At 47.8% G+C, this 15,626-nt stretch overlaps 1 protein-coding gene across 1 annotated transcript; it reads right to left on the reverse strand.

Annotated features, from left to right (window-relative positions):
* Nucleotides 1-1,070: 1,070 nt before the first annotated feature.
* Nucleotides 1,071-15,219, reverse strand: LOC147101889 (tubulin beta chain-like). The gene is made up of 4 exons (XM_085965905.1): nucleotides 15,086-15,219; nucleotides 5,255-5,363; nucleotides 5,062-5,172; nucleotides 1,071-3,341 (listed from the first exon to the last, which is right to left on the reverse strand). The coding sequence occupies exons 1-4, from the start codon at nucleotides 15,140-15,142 to the stop codon at nucleotides 2,287-2,289; spliced, it is 1,332 nt and encodes a 443-aa protein (XP_085822031.1). The 5' UTR covers nucleotides 15,143-15,219; the 3' UTR covers nucleotides 1,071-2,286.
* Between the last annotated feature and the right edge of the window lie 407 nt (nucleotides 15,220-15,626).

Genomic DNA, 15,626 nt, shown 5'->3' on the forward strand with positions numbered 1-15,626 from the left:
GTATTGGTGAGACCGCACAGGGAGGTATTGCTTCAGTTGTACAAGGTATTGGTGAGATTGCACCTGGAATACTGCGTACAGTTTTGGTGTCCATACTTAAGGACATACTTGCTCGAGTCAGTACAAAGAAGGTTCACTCGGTTAATCCCGGGGATGAGCATATGAGGAGAGGTTGAGTAGATTGGGACTCCTCATTGGAGTTCAGAAGAATGAGAGGCGATCTTATTGAAACATACAAGATTGTGAAGGGGTTGGATTGGGTGGATGCGGGGGAAGATGTTCTTCATGGGTGAAACTAGAACTAGGGGGCATAGTCTTACAATAAGGGGCTGCTCTTTCAAAACTGAGATGAGGAGGAACTACTTCACAGAGGGTGGTAGGTCCATGGAATATGCTGCCCCAAAAAGCTGTAGAAGCTACATCATTACATCAATTTAAAACAGAAATAGTTTCCTAGAAGTAAAGGGAATTAAGGGTTATGGGGAGCGGGCAGGAATTTGGACATCAGTCTAGGTTCGGATCAGTCATGGCCCTGTGGGTAGCGGAGCGGGCCCAGGGGCAGTGTAGCCTGATCCTGCTCCTATTTCGTGTGTCTAATTCTGTTAGATTCAGGAGATGGTTCTGTGATAGTGGATTGGCGGTTAGGATCAGATCAGCCATGATCTTATTGAATGGCGGAACAGGCTCGAGGTGCCGATTGGCCTACTCCTGCTCCTATTTATGTTGGACGAGACATCAGCCCAGAAAGGAAAGTTGTCAACACTTAATCTCCTGCTTTTGGAAGCCTGGAATATATTTTACACTGAAAAGCAGCAGTGATTACCTCTGGGCATGTGAAACTGTAGTCTAGAGCTGGAATGCAATACCTGTTGAGGTGGACATAGGAACATTGCAACCCAAAAGTAATGCTTGGTCAGGAGAGAACTTACAAGTATATGCTGCCACTGACCACTATACTTCGGAGCAAAAGGGAAAATCTACTACCCAAAGCAAAGACCTTCAGGACAGAACCATAAGCTGCCCCAGACTATGAACACATTGAGACCACATGAATAACAACCATTCCAAGATAAGTTGTGCTGTGCTAATTTAATGGTCAAACATGATTTCTTTACAGGAGTAAGTCTCTCTCCATACAAAGATTTCAGAACATTAGCAGTCAAACAGCCTGAATTTGGATAGTGACATTTAACAAAGTTGCCAAAAAAACAAACCATGAAGTGTTTATGCATTCTGCCTGGAGTGCTGGCAGCCATGTCTGAAAGCCACTGTCTACCTTTGCAGAACAAGTCTGCTTTGCAACAGTAGGACTGCCACAAACTAGAATTCAGACAGGCCAGAGGGTCAGGTCACTGCCTGAATTTGATTTGCTCTACTGAGCATATGAAAATTTATTGTAAACCTTTTACATAAAGAATGTGAGTGAGAAATGGATTACACATTCAAAATATTTTTTCTGCCCAATTTACAGAATTGACAAGCCACTCAAATACCAGTCTGTTGGTCACAAAAATGAGGGCAATGGCAACCCTACTGAATAGATACAGAGTAGTAACCAATTCAGGGCAATGGAAGGCTTATCAATACCGTGGCCCTGATTCATACTACCAACTTTTACAAGTCCTCACTTTCACAATGATCAACATCTGCCCAGAAATCCAGGATGTCTTAAAAGCTACCCTCCTTCAAAAAAGCAACCTTGTGGATAAAAAAAAATGAATACTTATGGACTGTAAAAATGTCTTCCAAGATGAAAAGGCAGTCAGTCTTCTGGAGACAGACCAGTGTCTCCCTACCTAATGATGCTCTGCTCACAGGTGCAGCAAGGCTCAGTTTGTTGGGTTGGCAGTCAACCTGCATCCTACTGGCAGAAGCAGATCCCACAAGTACAATGCTATATAGAGTTCTATACCAACCAAACTCCCAACTCAGTGAAATCTGCTCAGCGACAGGCCCAATGGCAGACCAGATAGCAACTTCCTCACTGGGGAAAAAAAAAAACCTTTCCAGGATCCCTCCAAGAGAAAACATTTTACAATTGCTATTGCAAGGGAAAGATTAATAGCACTCATTAAGTATTACATCAACATGTATACAGCAATTCCAATCATACAAGTCAATGCCTCAGATACCATCAGGAGGTTACAACTGAAATTTTACACAGCAATTTTATACAGCTTTCAAGATAGAAATGCAGAACACATGAACAGTGTAAAAGTATAAGAAAGGGGCATTAGACAGGTCTCAGTGAAATGAATAAATTCTTAGCTCTGACCACAATACTGCTTAGGCAACCTCTTCATCCTCCTCAAATTCACCCTCTTCCTCAGCTGTGGCATCCTGATATTGCTGGTATTCAGATACCAGGTCATTCATGTTGCTCTCAGCCTCAGTGAACTCCATCTCATCCATGCCCTCACCAGTGTACCAATGCAAGAAGGCTTTCCTCCGGAACATGGCAGTAAACTGCTCAGAGATGCGCTTAAACAGCTCCTGAATGGCTGTGCTGTTGCCAATGAAGGTGGCAGACATCTTGAGGCCTCTAGGTGGGATGTCACAGACAGCTGTCTTGACATTATTGGGGATCCATTCAACAAAATAGCTGCTGTTTTTGTTCTGTACGTTCAACATTTGTTCATCCACCTCTTTCATGGACATGCGGCCCCGGAAAATGGCAGCAACGGTCAGGTAGCGGCCGTGCCGAGGGTCACAGGCGGCCATCATGTTCTTGGCGTCAAACATCTGTTGGGTGAGCTCTGGTACTGTGAGAGCGCGGTAATGCTGGCTACCACGGCTGGTCAGAGGAGCAAAGCCTGGGATGAAAAAGTGCAGACGGGGGAAGGGGACCATGTTCACTGCTAGTTTACGTAGGTCAGCATTGAGCTGACCAGGGAAACGTAGACAGGTCGTCACACCACTCATGGTGGCTGACACAAGGTGGTTCAGGTCACCATAAGTGGGAGTGGTGAGTTTGAGGGTTCGGAAACAGATGTCATACAGAGCCTCGTTATCAATACAGAAGGTCTCATCAGTGTTCTCCACAAGCTGATGGACAGACAGAGTTGCGTTATAAGGCTCTACTACAGTGTCTGATACTTTTGGTGAAGGCACAACGCTGAAAGTATTCATGATTCGGTCAGGGTATTCTTCACGGATCTTGCTAATAAGGAGTGTGCCCATGCCAGAGCCAGTACCACCACCCAGTGAATGAGTGAGCTGGAATCCCTGGAGGCAATCACATCCCTCAGCCTCCTTCCTCACCACATCCAGGACAGAGTCAACCAGTTCAGCTCCTTCAGTGTAGTGACCTTTGGCCCAGTTGTTGCCAGCACCACTCTGACCTAGAACAAAGAATGCCAAGTTTACTATAAACACATCTAAAACATAATTTATGCAAGAAATAAAAAAGGTAGAGTTTCAATATTGCAGCTAATACATGCATTAAGCATAAGTAAATGGATTGGCTTGTGGTTGCACATTTAATGGTGGATATATCCATTATTCATGGGGTGACAGCACATTTTACACTAGGAACTAAATTTCCTACAATAGTTACTACAAAAGTACTGTGCTGTGGGACATCAAGGTAGCAAAAGGAGCTATATAAATGTAAGCCTTTGAAGTGCAGTTGGTCTTGGAGTTGTGAAACCACTGCAGTGTTGAAGTCTATGACCTACACAAGTAGATGGTTCTGAATGCTGGGTTCAGGATGACCGGTGCAGTGTCACTGCCATGGCTTGTGCTGGAGGAGCAGTGGGAGACAAATCAAATTTGGGAGGCTCATGCTGCAGCCTCAGATCACAGAAACCCCACAGTGCAGATAGAGGCCATTTTGGCCCATCGAGCCTGCACTGACACATATCCCACCCGATCCCCGTAACCCCTACACCAACACATATCCCACTATCCCCGTAACCCCACGTATTTAATCCCCCTAACACTAAGGGTCAATTTATCATAGCCAATCAACCTAACCCGCACATCTTTGGACTGTGGGAGGAAACCAGAGCACCCCGGAGGAAACCCACGCAAACACGGGGAGAATGTGCAAACTCCACACAGTCGCCCGAGGCCAGATTCGAACCCAGGTCCTTGGCGCTGTGAGGCAGTGCTAACCACTATGCCACTGTGCCTGAGCAACTTAGTCAGGAAAGGGAAGATGATCCAATGGAGTAGGGAAACAGGAAGCAATGCAAGGATCCTGGAAGGCCTATGACAGTAGGCCACCACAAGCAATGCTGCAGTCAGGGGCCAGGGGGGGGGGGGGGGGGGAGAGAGAGAGAAAGAGATGATGAAGTGCAAGAACACTGGAATTCCAGTTAGGGGAGTAGACAGGTGATCAAAAGCACATGTCTCAAATGATGCATTGGTTCTCAGGTGCCAAGGGTTGGGGGGGGGGGGGGGGGTGGTAAAACAGCAGGTGCAAAAAAAAAAAGGGAAGAGAACAGCCAAAAGTCAAGATTCCTATTGTAAATCAATGATAAAGGAATAGAAACAGGAGATTCTCAAAAAGGGATGGTACCTTCAGATGTTCTTACCCCTACCCCAGCACTATCTACTTGTATGTAAAGGTTGAACATTTAGTACAAATTGTATACATAACATAAACCTAGTCTATTATCCACCATTGTGTGGGGCTCCTGGACACAAGAGGGTGTCAGACAGCACAGGGTCCCCAAGTTCAGATTTCTGTTGGCTTACTATCACATTCTTTTGTTGCTGTACACCCAATCGGTTTTCCTTTGGGTAGCTGAATCTTGGCAAAGAGGTCCCTGAAAGTATTAGTGTTTGCTGGAGGTCTTGAATACAAGTTTGAAAACCAGTGGTGACCCTATGTGCAACCAAGTTGTGACATTCATGCAAGGCTTCCCACTAGTCATTGTGCAAACTACAGTCTCCTCTAGACTAAGTGACCCATGGCCTGCCCATCCAGCCAACCAGTGACCATGCAAGTATAATATTTCAGCACGAGACCCCCCACCCCCCTCCCTCAGACTGAAGCAAGAGGCTCTACACAAGAGCTACCAACTAGTCAGAGTTATTTACACAAGCTTCACTTACCAAACACAAAGTTATCGGGCCTGAAGATCTGCCCAAAGGGTCCAGAACGAACAGAGTCCATAGTACCAGGTTCCAGGTCCACAAGAACAGCACGAGGTACATATTTGCCACCTGTTTGGAAGTTTGCAAGGGTTAGATTGCTGTAAAAAGTAACCACAATCTGAAAGTATGGTTAACAGCATTGGATTAATACCTGAAGCCTCATTGTAATAGACATTAATCCTCTCCAACTGCAGGTCAGTGTCTCCATGGTAGGTTCCAGTGGGATCGATGCCATGTTCATCACTGATAACTTCCCAAAACTAAAGAGGAAAAAAAATCACCGTCAGGGGTTTGGTCCAATACATGTCTGAGCTCATTGAAATCATTTCCAAGAATCTTTTTGTATAAGACTGAATTAGCTGCTTTCAGCACATTGGAAATGATTTCAATGAGCTCCAGACATGTACCTTGGACCAAACCCCCCTGACGGTGATTTTTTTTCCCTCTTTAGTTTTGGGAAGTTATTCAGCTGATGAACATGGCATCGACTGCCACCACTGCAGAACCTCTCCCAATAGGAGCACATTCACCCCCTGATCAGATGTTGGACTAGCAGGTACTTAATGTCTATCTACAATGAGTTCAGCCCATTCATTCAGTCAGAAAGGGGCAAGAGTTCACACCAACAGTAGGCAGCGGTTGCAGCTGCCTCTTGAGCCAAATATGACCAGCCACATTAAGAACTGCAGTTCACTGATACTATCCAAGGCAAGCTGGTTTTAAACAGGATAAAAACAAGCTCGTCTGGAGCCAATTCAGACCCAGAATTATGGGCTTGCTCTAAAGGAACTTTCCCTTCCCCAGACAGCACAACCAATTTATCCACAGTCTGGCCGAGCCACAGACTAGGGAAATCCTCAGCATCTCTGCTTTGAGAAAAACACAAAACTCCGGCTTGCTCTCCAATTATCCAACAGAGGACTGCGAATGCTAGACGAGGCCACAATTGAGTTCAGCCACTCATTCCCCCTCCTGTGATCAAACAGCATGCTGACACTCAGTCAAACCTCACAGGAGAGCAGCAGTAACAATGAAACCCCTTAAAGTTGTGGAGAAGGATCCAAGAGTAAAATTGCAATGAGGAAAATACATTCCCATGGGCATAGTAGTTAATATGACCACCAGTCACCAAATGGAAGTGGCAACATCAGCACAAACTTCAACTGGAGGGAAGAGGAAGCTCCAGGAGGTAATCTTGTGTGTTACTTTAAAATAAAAGTTCAGACAAGGCCACTTCAGTCCACTTGTATCCTCCGCACCGGAATCCCTTTTGCCCCTTCCAAGTCCATCCCTGGAACCCCTACCCTGCCCATACTCCACCCTCAATCCAGCTAGGATTCTGCTGCCTGTATCCAATCACACCAAGTTCTGTTTATCCCTGTGCCATAGACCTATATTAGCTGCTGGTCCAACATCTTCCAATATACAATTCCTCACCCAGGTATAAATGTCATATCACCCCTCTGTATACCTCATACTAGAGCACTCCCATTCCAGACTGGTCGTGTGCCTCTGCTCACCTCCCTTTGTGTCACCATTAAAGCCACAATCCAGAATTCACTGCACCCCACCCCCCCAGCTTTTGGGAACTTTTCTAAAAGCTCAGGTTCATTTTTAGCCAATTAAACCAGAGGCACCTTGGGATGTTTTCTACATTAAGGTGCAACAAGTAGTTGTGGTTAAAAAGCTCTAGGGGTCAACCTCATGGTCAATCTCTGCACTGCCTCCAGCACTCTCTCGTTTGTCAGCAACAAGTGGACACAGTACCAAGGTACAGGCAGACTAGAAGCACGGTCACAGGGTTCATGGGAAGGAAAGCTAGACCCAGGTGTCATCAAAACCTCCCGACTTTTGTGCTGCTCTGGCTGTGATTGCCAAACATGTCAACCAATGCAGAGTAGCAAAGACTCAAAGGTCCCTCAATGTCACTCAGATATTGTAACCATGATTATGTACCATTTTCCCCTTCTGACATGCAGTACTTACTGGTCTGTCAAATTTCATCCATCATTGTTCTCCACAATACATATTTTGTATGACTCCTTCTGCAGTTACTGTTGCCTTGAATTCCACTGCCCTCCTAGTTTGGTAGCTGCAAATTTGACTTATATTGAGGTTTTTGACTCCAAGTCATTAATGTAGATTAGAACCCAGTAGTGATTTCCTACATTACAAGTCACTACACTTCAAAAAAGTGCTTCATTGCCTGTAAACACTTGGGACATCCAGTGGTCGTGAAGGGCGATATCAATATAAGCATTTTCCCCCCCAAATCACCAAGTGCTAGGACACCAAATTTAGTGCACCCCCCCCCCACCCACCCATACTCCCTCTAGATTAATGTAATGCACAATTCTACTTGTCAAAACTGGTCTTACCCAGTCACAAGATCAGCCTAAATTCCTCCAGATGTGCTTAAAAAATATCCCCACTGCAATAAACTAGTACCAGAGAAGAACTAACAAGCTGCTGCTTCCGATCATTACACCCAAACTACAAGCCCGCCCTGACTCCAATTCCCCTCCACCCAAAAATTTGCAATTTTATACAAAGCAGCCACCTAAGTGGACATCTTCACAAGTAAAAGAATGTTTAAAAAGTGGAAGAATATCCAATAATTTGGTTAAACAGACACATGCAAACCATACTTACAGGACATTTGCATCGTATGCTTAAGGGAGAGAGTCCTTGTACATAATCATGTGTCTTACTGAATAGAAGTATCTAGGAATAATGGATGGTAGATTGTGCATCCAAAGGTGGGAGATATTCCAACTTTGCACCATCCTCCATAAGCCACCTAGATAATGCGCTATCAATTACTCATAAAAGACAGAGTTAGGAGAGTAACTAAAAGGCTTTTATTAACAAGGAACAGAGCATGCCTCTCGTGGTTGACTGGTTTCCAAGAAGGCAGGGGGCTGCAGAGCAGTCACCTTTATACCTGGGCATGTGGGTGGAGCCAGGGGCGGAGCCAGCTGAGGCATGCATAGATACAACAGTGTGCAACAACGGTGAACAATAACAGTGGTTTACCACATTCACCCCTTGTTTAAAATGGAGTCCGGTGGGGTGTGTACTAAAGGTTCGTGTAAGTAAGTATCAGGTGGCCTTGTATGCCGTCCTGATTGTCATGGTGGCGGCGATGGTGCAGCATCCAACGTGGAATCTGGCGTCTCATTGAGTGGTCAGTGATGGGTCCTGGGGCTGCGGCATGCCGTCTACAGGGGTTGGGTTGTGGGTAGTGGTGGATGGCAATGGTAGTGTTTCAGGGGCACCCAAAGGTGCGAGGTCTTGTATGGAGACTGTGTCCTCCCGCCCGTCTGGGTACGCCACGTAAGCATACTGGGGTTGGCGTGGAGGAGGCTCACCCTCTCGACCAGGGGTCCGTTTTATGGGACCTCACGTGCTTCCGCAGTAGGACGGGTCCTGGAGACGTCAGCCATGTCGGTAGCGAGGTTCCCGATGTGGACTTCCTGGGGAAAAGAACATTTTTTCATGGGGGTGGCATTGGTGGCCGTACAAAGCAGTGACCGAATGGAGTGGAGCGCCGCAGGGAGGACCTCCTGCCAGCGAGAGGTCGGAAGGCCCTTAGATTTTAAGTTTAAGAGGACGGCCTTCCAAACCGTCGCGTTCTTTCCACCTGGCCGTTCCCCCGGGGGTTGTAGCTGGTGGTTCTGCTTGTAGCAATACCTCTCGTGAGCAGGTACTGACGGAGTTAGTCGCTCAAAGGATGAGCCCCGGTCGCTATGGATATAGCTAGGGAAGCCGAAAAGGTCATTCAGACCTTATGACCGTGGTACTGGTCATGTCTGGGCAAGGGATGGCAAACGGGAGTACTCAATTATGTTGAGGAAGTACACGTTGCGGTCAGAGGGGAGGGGCCCTTTAAAATCGACACTCAGGCGCTCGAAGGGGCGAGCGGCCTTGATCAGGCTTGCTGTCTGGCCTATAAAAATGCGGTTTGCACTCGGCACAGATTTGGCAGTTCCTGGTCATGGTCCTGACCTCCGATGGAGTAGGGCAGGTTACGGGATTTGATGAAGTGGAAGAACCTGGTGACCCCTGGGTGGCAGAGGTCATTGTGGAGGGTCTGCAGTCCCATCAACCTGCACGTTGGTGCATGTACCACGTGATAGGGCATCTGGGGGCTCACTGAGTTTGCCAGGAAAGATATCGTAATTGTAGGTGGACAGTTCAATTCTCCACCTCAAGATCTTGTCGTTCTTGATTTTGCCCTTCTGCTTATTGTTAAACATAAGCTACTGAACGCTGGTCAGTGAGCAGGGTAAATTATTTTCCGGCCAGGTAATGCCTCCAGTGTCGCTCCGCTTCCACAATAGCCTGGGCCTCCTTTTCGACAGAGGAGTGTCGAATCTCGGGGCCCTGGAGGGTCCTTGAGAAAAAGGCCACGGGTCTCCCCGCCTGGTTAAGGGTTGCAGCTAGGGCGAAGTCGGATGCGTCGCTCTCCACTTGGAAAGGGATGGACTCATCCACTCCGTGCATTGTGGCCTTTGCAATATCTGAGTGAAGGCTGCATATGCCTCTGCTGTCAGGGGGAAGGAGGTGGACTTGAGGGGGTCTGGCTTTGTCCGCATAGTTGGGCACCCACTGAGCGTAGTAAGAAAAACCCTAGGCATCTTAGTGCTTTTTGGCAGTGGGGAGGGGGAGCTCCCTAAGGGGTCGCATTCGGTCAGGGTCGGGGCCGATGACTCCGTTCTCCACTACGCAGCCAAGAATGGCGAGGCGCGAAACATACATTTGTCCTTGTTGTAGGTTAGATCCAGCCGCTGGGCCGTACGGAGGACTTTCTCTAGGCTAAAGTCATGGTCCTGCTGGTCGTGGCCGCAGATGGTGACTTGTCTAGATAGGGGAAGGTGGCCTGCAGCGCGTTCTGGTCAACCATTCGGTCCATCTCCCTTTGGAAGACCGAAACCCCGTTGGTGACGCCGAAGGGGACTCGGAGGAAGTGGTAGAGACGACCGTCAGCTTCAAAAGCTGTGTACTGGCGGTCCTCAGCCCTGATGGGGAGCTGGTGGTATGCCGACTTCAGATCAATCGTCGAGAACACCCGGTATTGTGCTATCTGATTGACCATGATCTGATTGACCATGTCAGATATGCAGGGGAGTGGGTATGCATCTAACTGGGTGTAGTGATTGATCGTCTGGCTGTAGTCAATAACTAGGTGCTGTTTTGCCAGTCTTCACTACCACTTGTGCTCGCCATGGGCTAGTGCTACCCTCAATAATCCCTTCCTTCAGGAGTCTTGCTACTTCGGATTTAATGAAGCTCCTATCCCGGCACTGTACCGCCTGCTTTTGGTAGCGATGGGCTTAGTCGCGGGTGAGTTTAGCGAACAGGGGGGGGGGGGGGGGGGAAAAAAAAAAAGAAGAGACTAAGCGTGGAGAGGCTGCAAATGGTGCGTGGCGGATGATTTAAAAGCTGCTGGCTGCGGACTGTGGGAGGAGGGGTCCGCCGTATGCTAATGTGACACTAAAAATCCAACCCCAGTAGAATGGCAGCACAGAAAGTTTAAAATTTGTGTATTCGTGCCCCTTACTGAAAGGGTCACTACACAGTAGCCACTGACGTCTGCTGAATGGGATTTGGAAGCCATAGAGATCCGATGGCGCGTTGGCAGGACCGGGAGAGAGAAACTGTGCACTGTCGGGGTGGATAAAGCTCGGTGCTCCCGCTGTCGAAAAGGCAGGTAGTGGCGTGGCCGTTTACCGTAATGTCCATCATGGACCTGGACAGTTGGCGAGGGAAGAGATTGGTCCAGCGTCACGGAGGCCAGCGTATGGTCGAGCAAGTCGCTGTGGTCGTCAGACGAGGCGGTGGTCGAGTCCGGGTCACCCGCGATTGGAGTTGGAGGCGTCCAAGATCCCCACGTGGCTGGAGGTGTCCAAGATGGCTGCCCCCACGGTTCACACGCGGCGCTGCTGGCGTTAGCGGTTTTACCTTTGCAGGCGCTGACGTAGTGTCCTTTCTTCCCGCAGCCAGCGTTTTTCGCCAGGCAGCGTGCTCTGGGGTGTTTTGCCTGGCCACAAAAAGTAACATTTCAGGCCCTTGGACATCACTGCAGCAGTTGGTGCTGGAGGTGGCAGTCCCATGACCCAAGGTTGTGGCATCCGCGGTGCGGAGCGGTTAGGGGAGAATGCGTCCATATTCCGGTGGGCCGCGTCTAGCGAGAGGGACACTGCCTTCTTCAGGTCGATTTCGCCCTTCTCCAGCAGTCTCTGCCGGGAGTAGTCGGACTTGAGGCCTGCAACTAAAGCATCTCGGATAAGTCCCTCCGTGTGTGTCGCGGCCGATACCTCTTTACAATTGCAGGCTCGGCCGAGTATCTGTAGTGCCCATATGAATGCCTCCACCGATTCCCCGGACTGCTGTTTGCGGGATCTCAGGAGGTGTCTGGCATAAACCGTATTTACCGGGCGTGTGTATTGTCCTTTTAGCAGATCGATAGCCGCCGCGTAGGTAGTCGCATCCTGGATGAGTGTGTAGACTTGGTGGCCCACCTTGGAGGCCAGGATTTTTAGTTTGTTTCCATCTAGTGTCACGGCTGAGGCTTCCAGGTAAGCTTCGAAGCAACGCATTGTGTGAACTTGGTAGACGAACCCGCCTCTTCAGGGTCTAGGTCCAGGCATGTTGGTCTGAGGGCGTGCAGCAGCGCCTGCTGCTCAGCGTTTGGTGCTGACATTTTGTCCTTGTTAATAAAATTGATGCGCTATCAATTACTCATAAAAGACAGAGAGTAACTAAAAGGCTTTTATTAACAAGGAACAGAGCATGCCTCTCGTGGTTGACTGGTTTCCAAGAAGGCAGGGGGCTGCAGAGCAGTCACCTTTATACCTGGGCAGGTGGGTGGAGCCAGGGGCGGAGCCAGCTGAGGCATGCATAGATACAACAGTGCGCAACAATGGTGAACAATAACAATGGTGAACAATAACAATGGTGAACAATAACAATGGTGAACAATAATAAGTGTTTTACCACACTAGACAGCAATGAAGAGACTCAAAAAACCTTATGACAGCAGACTTCCTCGGCCAAGTAAATCATTGGAGATGTGGCTCAATGTGACACATCCTGCAGATGTTAAATCTTGCATCTGCCCAAGCAGCAGCCACTCACCAATTCCTCATCACTCCAGAGATTATACAAGATCCTCTATAACCTGCAGTTCCATGCAGAGAAGCCGAAAACCTAAAGGTCTCCATCGTGATAACTGGTTTTGTTGCTAGGAAGCCAAGCACTGGTCTCCAGTGTGGCTGTTTCTCATTTCATCCTCCTCTCCCATCAAAATGAGTCAAAAATAAGGTATACGCTCAACAACTGAAGCCAAGGACAACTCAGTCACACTGCCAGAGAGTACTATTTACCAGAACCTGATCTTGCTTAGTGTGTAACCACCATAGCAAGGCAGTATTTCACATCAGCCAAATGCAGATCTCAATAGTGGATGCATCAGCTCAGTAAGTGAGGGCCAAGTGGCCAAACCCCTAGAAAAAGGATTACCCATAAAAGCAGGAAGACAACTGCAGTCACTATATGCCTTCAGTATATGATTTGGAGAGCGGAACTAGAGAATGCAGAAGTTGAGAATGTCATTTTCTTAACTTCAAGACACCACACAACCCCCCACCTCCCTTCTACAGTTCAGATTTCATTGCCTGCCCTATACATCTTTACATTATTAAAATAGTGCAGGAGAAGGGAGTCGGTCCAATTGGGCAGCACTTAAAGCCAGCACAGGTATGATGGTCAAATGGCCTCCTTCTGTGCTGTATGATTCTACAAGTCACTCAAGCAAGGAGGGAACTACAATTCTGCATACAGAAAGCCAAGTGCTTGCGAAGGTTCCCTGCCAGATACCTCAAAGGCCTCCAACTCAAATGTCAGAGTGTCAATTGTCAGTCAAGCAGCAAACTGGGGATTCACATGGGCAGCAGTCTAGTCTTATTCTGCAGAGCAGAGCCACAAGGGTGCCCAACCCTTACCCTGGGTTCTATTGAGAAAAATCAAATTTTACACATGTAGAATCAAAAGCAAGGTTACTGAGATGTCACATGGTATTTAGTGGGTGACGTCAATTCCTTTGGTAGAGGAGCATTTAAAAAAAAAAAGCAGTGCTAGGAGATGGATTTGAACTGGTTAATACCAGTGACTGCAGTCCAATTAAATTAATTTAAACTTCTGATGTTATTGATCAAGTCATTATTCAGAATGGCCACTCAAGTGTCTGGCTCCTGGCACTGGCATGTATGGGCTTGTTCTGTTTCTAATCAAAGCCAGTTCACTACACTGTACACAACCCAGTTACCCCAGATTCCACCAAACCCCATGTCAATGCCAAGATCTGTGGCACTGAATAATCCACTAGCCTCAGGTAAGCTTTAGTTTGGTACTGTACAGGGCAATATTAAAAGCAGGTAGCAGTCTTGGGAGAAATCAATCCTCAACTAGTGGGCAGGGAAGAACATGTATATGCAAGTAAATGTTCAGAAAATGGAGGCATCGCATGCAAAATGGGGGCCCCACCATTGAAAGGTGGAAGAAATGGGGCCCCCACCATTGGAAGGTCGAAGACAGACGTGACCTTCATGCCCAATAACATCTCTTCAGAAGGAAAGGACATGGAGTTAAGAATCCATGTGCAATGGGGTTAATCCTGCATCTTTATGCATTATTCATTGTAAAGCTAGAGTCCCATCCTTTTTAATTTCCAATTTCATTGATTTGAAACCCCCCCCAAATCTCTATTCGAGAGCCTCCATTAATAAACCCACAAAAGGGTGGAGCCCTGCTTTTTTAATCTGATTTTTAATTTAAAAATTCCCATTGAGACTCGTTTTCATTGAAAATTAAGCAGCTTTTTCTTACTCCGATTTAATTGATAAACCCACACAAAAAGGGACAAGCCCCATCCTTAAACCTCAACTTCACTGATAAACATCTTTAATAAAGAGCCTCATTCGCATTAATAACTTCACAAAAAGGGAGGGGTCCTGTCCTTTGTAATCCCAGACTTCATTAATAAGGATGTGGGTTTATCAATCTCTTTAATAAGCCCCATATATATATAAAAAAACTAACCTTAAACCCCCGATTTAATTGATAAAGCATCCCCTAATTTGATTAAGGAGCCTCATGGTCATTGATAATCCCCGCAAAAAAAGGGAGGCGCCCGATCCTTTGTGATCACGGCACCATTGATAAACCCCACCTTGATCATTTGCAGAAACCTCCACCAAAAAAAACCCATCCTGATCAAAACCCCCATGTAATTAATAAAAGGAACCCGATCCTTATTCCCAGATTTAATTGAAAAACCCTCTACAAAAGGGAGGAACCCAATCTTCCTTATTCCGATTTAATTGATACCCCCGATCTTCCTTATTCCGATTTAATTGATACCCCCGATCTTTCTTAACCCCCTATCTTCCTTATTCCGATTTAATTGATAAATTCCTCAATCTTCATGAAAAAAAAAAGCCCGTTCCTTGATGCTCGACACCGTTGATAAGCGACACCGTTAAGGAGCCTCATGCGCATTAATAAACCCGCCCCCAAATACAGACGATCCGCACCCTTTGAAACCCTCAACACCGTTGATTTAAAAAAAAAAAATCCCGTATTAAATGATTCCCATCAATAATTCGCCATTAAAAAAAAAAGCGAGGATCCGCCCGCTCTTTATGGAGAAAGCATCAGAAAAGGCGCCACGCCGCGGTCGCTCTCCCGCTCAGACTCCATTGCCGGGCCGGGCCGCTGCAGAGGCGCCGGACCCGCCCATTCCCCCCCCCCCTTTCATACGCAGCACAATCAGGGAGTGGCGCTGCGGAAACCATGTTGAAAACGCGGCAGCCTCTCCCGCACCCAGCTAGGCCCCGGCCCCGGACACCGCCTGGGCCTAGCCCGCCGTGCCCAGCCCGGCTTCCTCCTCCCTACCCACCGTCACCCCACACACACACACCTTGGCCCCGATCTGGTTGCCGCACTGGCCGGCCTGAAGGTGCACGATTTCCCTCATACTGCCTGCTTTTTCCGATTCCAAACTCCTCTTCCGCTGTGACAAAGAAGAACAGACGCTCGAACTGACTGCTGTCGGCCGCGTCGAGCTTTATATACCAGCCGCGCCAGCCCGCCCCCGCTCCTCGGTCCCGGCCTCCGATTGGTCGCCAGGGCTGTCTGTCAAAGTGCCCCCCCCCCTCCTTTTTGCACACGGCCCGTGCTGCAGAGCGCCAGTTTTCACTCGCTTGCTTCCCATTGGCTGCGGGACTGCTGCTTGGCCCAGAACCTATCAAGTGCTGGTCATGCCTGCGGTATGCCATTTACGGTGCACCGGCCTTTGCAGCATATGCAAAGTCTAAGCCACAATAAGCGGGTAGCAGCGGCCACACAGATCTGACTCCCTTTTTTTTTGTTGCAAAGAAAGAAAGACTTGCATTTATGTATTTTGCTTTATATTCTTATTTCGTTACTGATGGACAAAGACAACATAGACGTGTTTCTCT

Source organism: Somniosus microcephalus, chromosome 23 (genome assembly GCF_052327205.1).
Source record: "Somniosus microcephalus isolate GS21.2 chromosome 23, FLI_Smic_1.0, whole genome shotgun sequence".
NCBI lineage: Eukaryota > Metazoa > Chordata > Chondrichthyes > Squaliformes > Somniosidae > Somniosus > Somniosus microcephalus.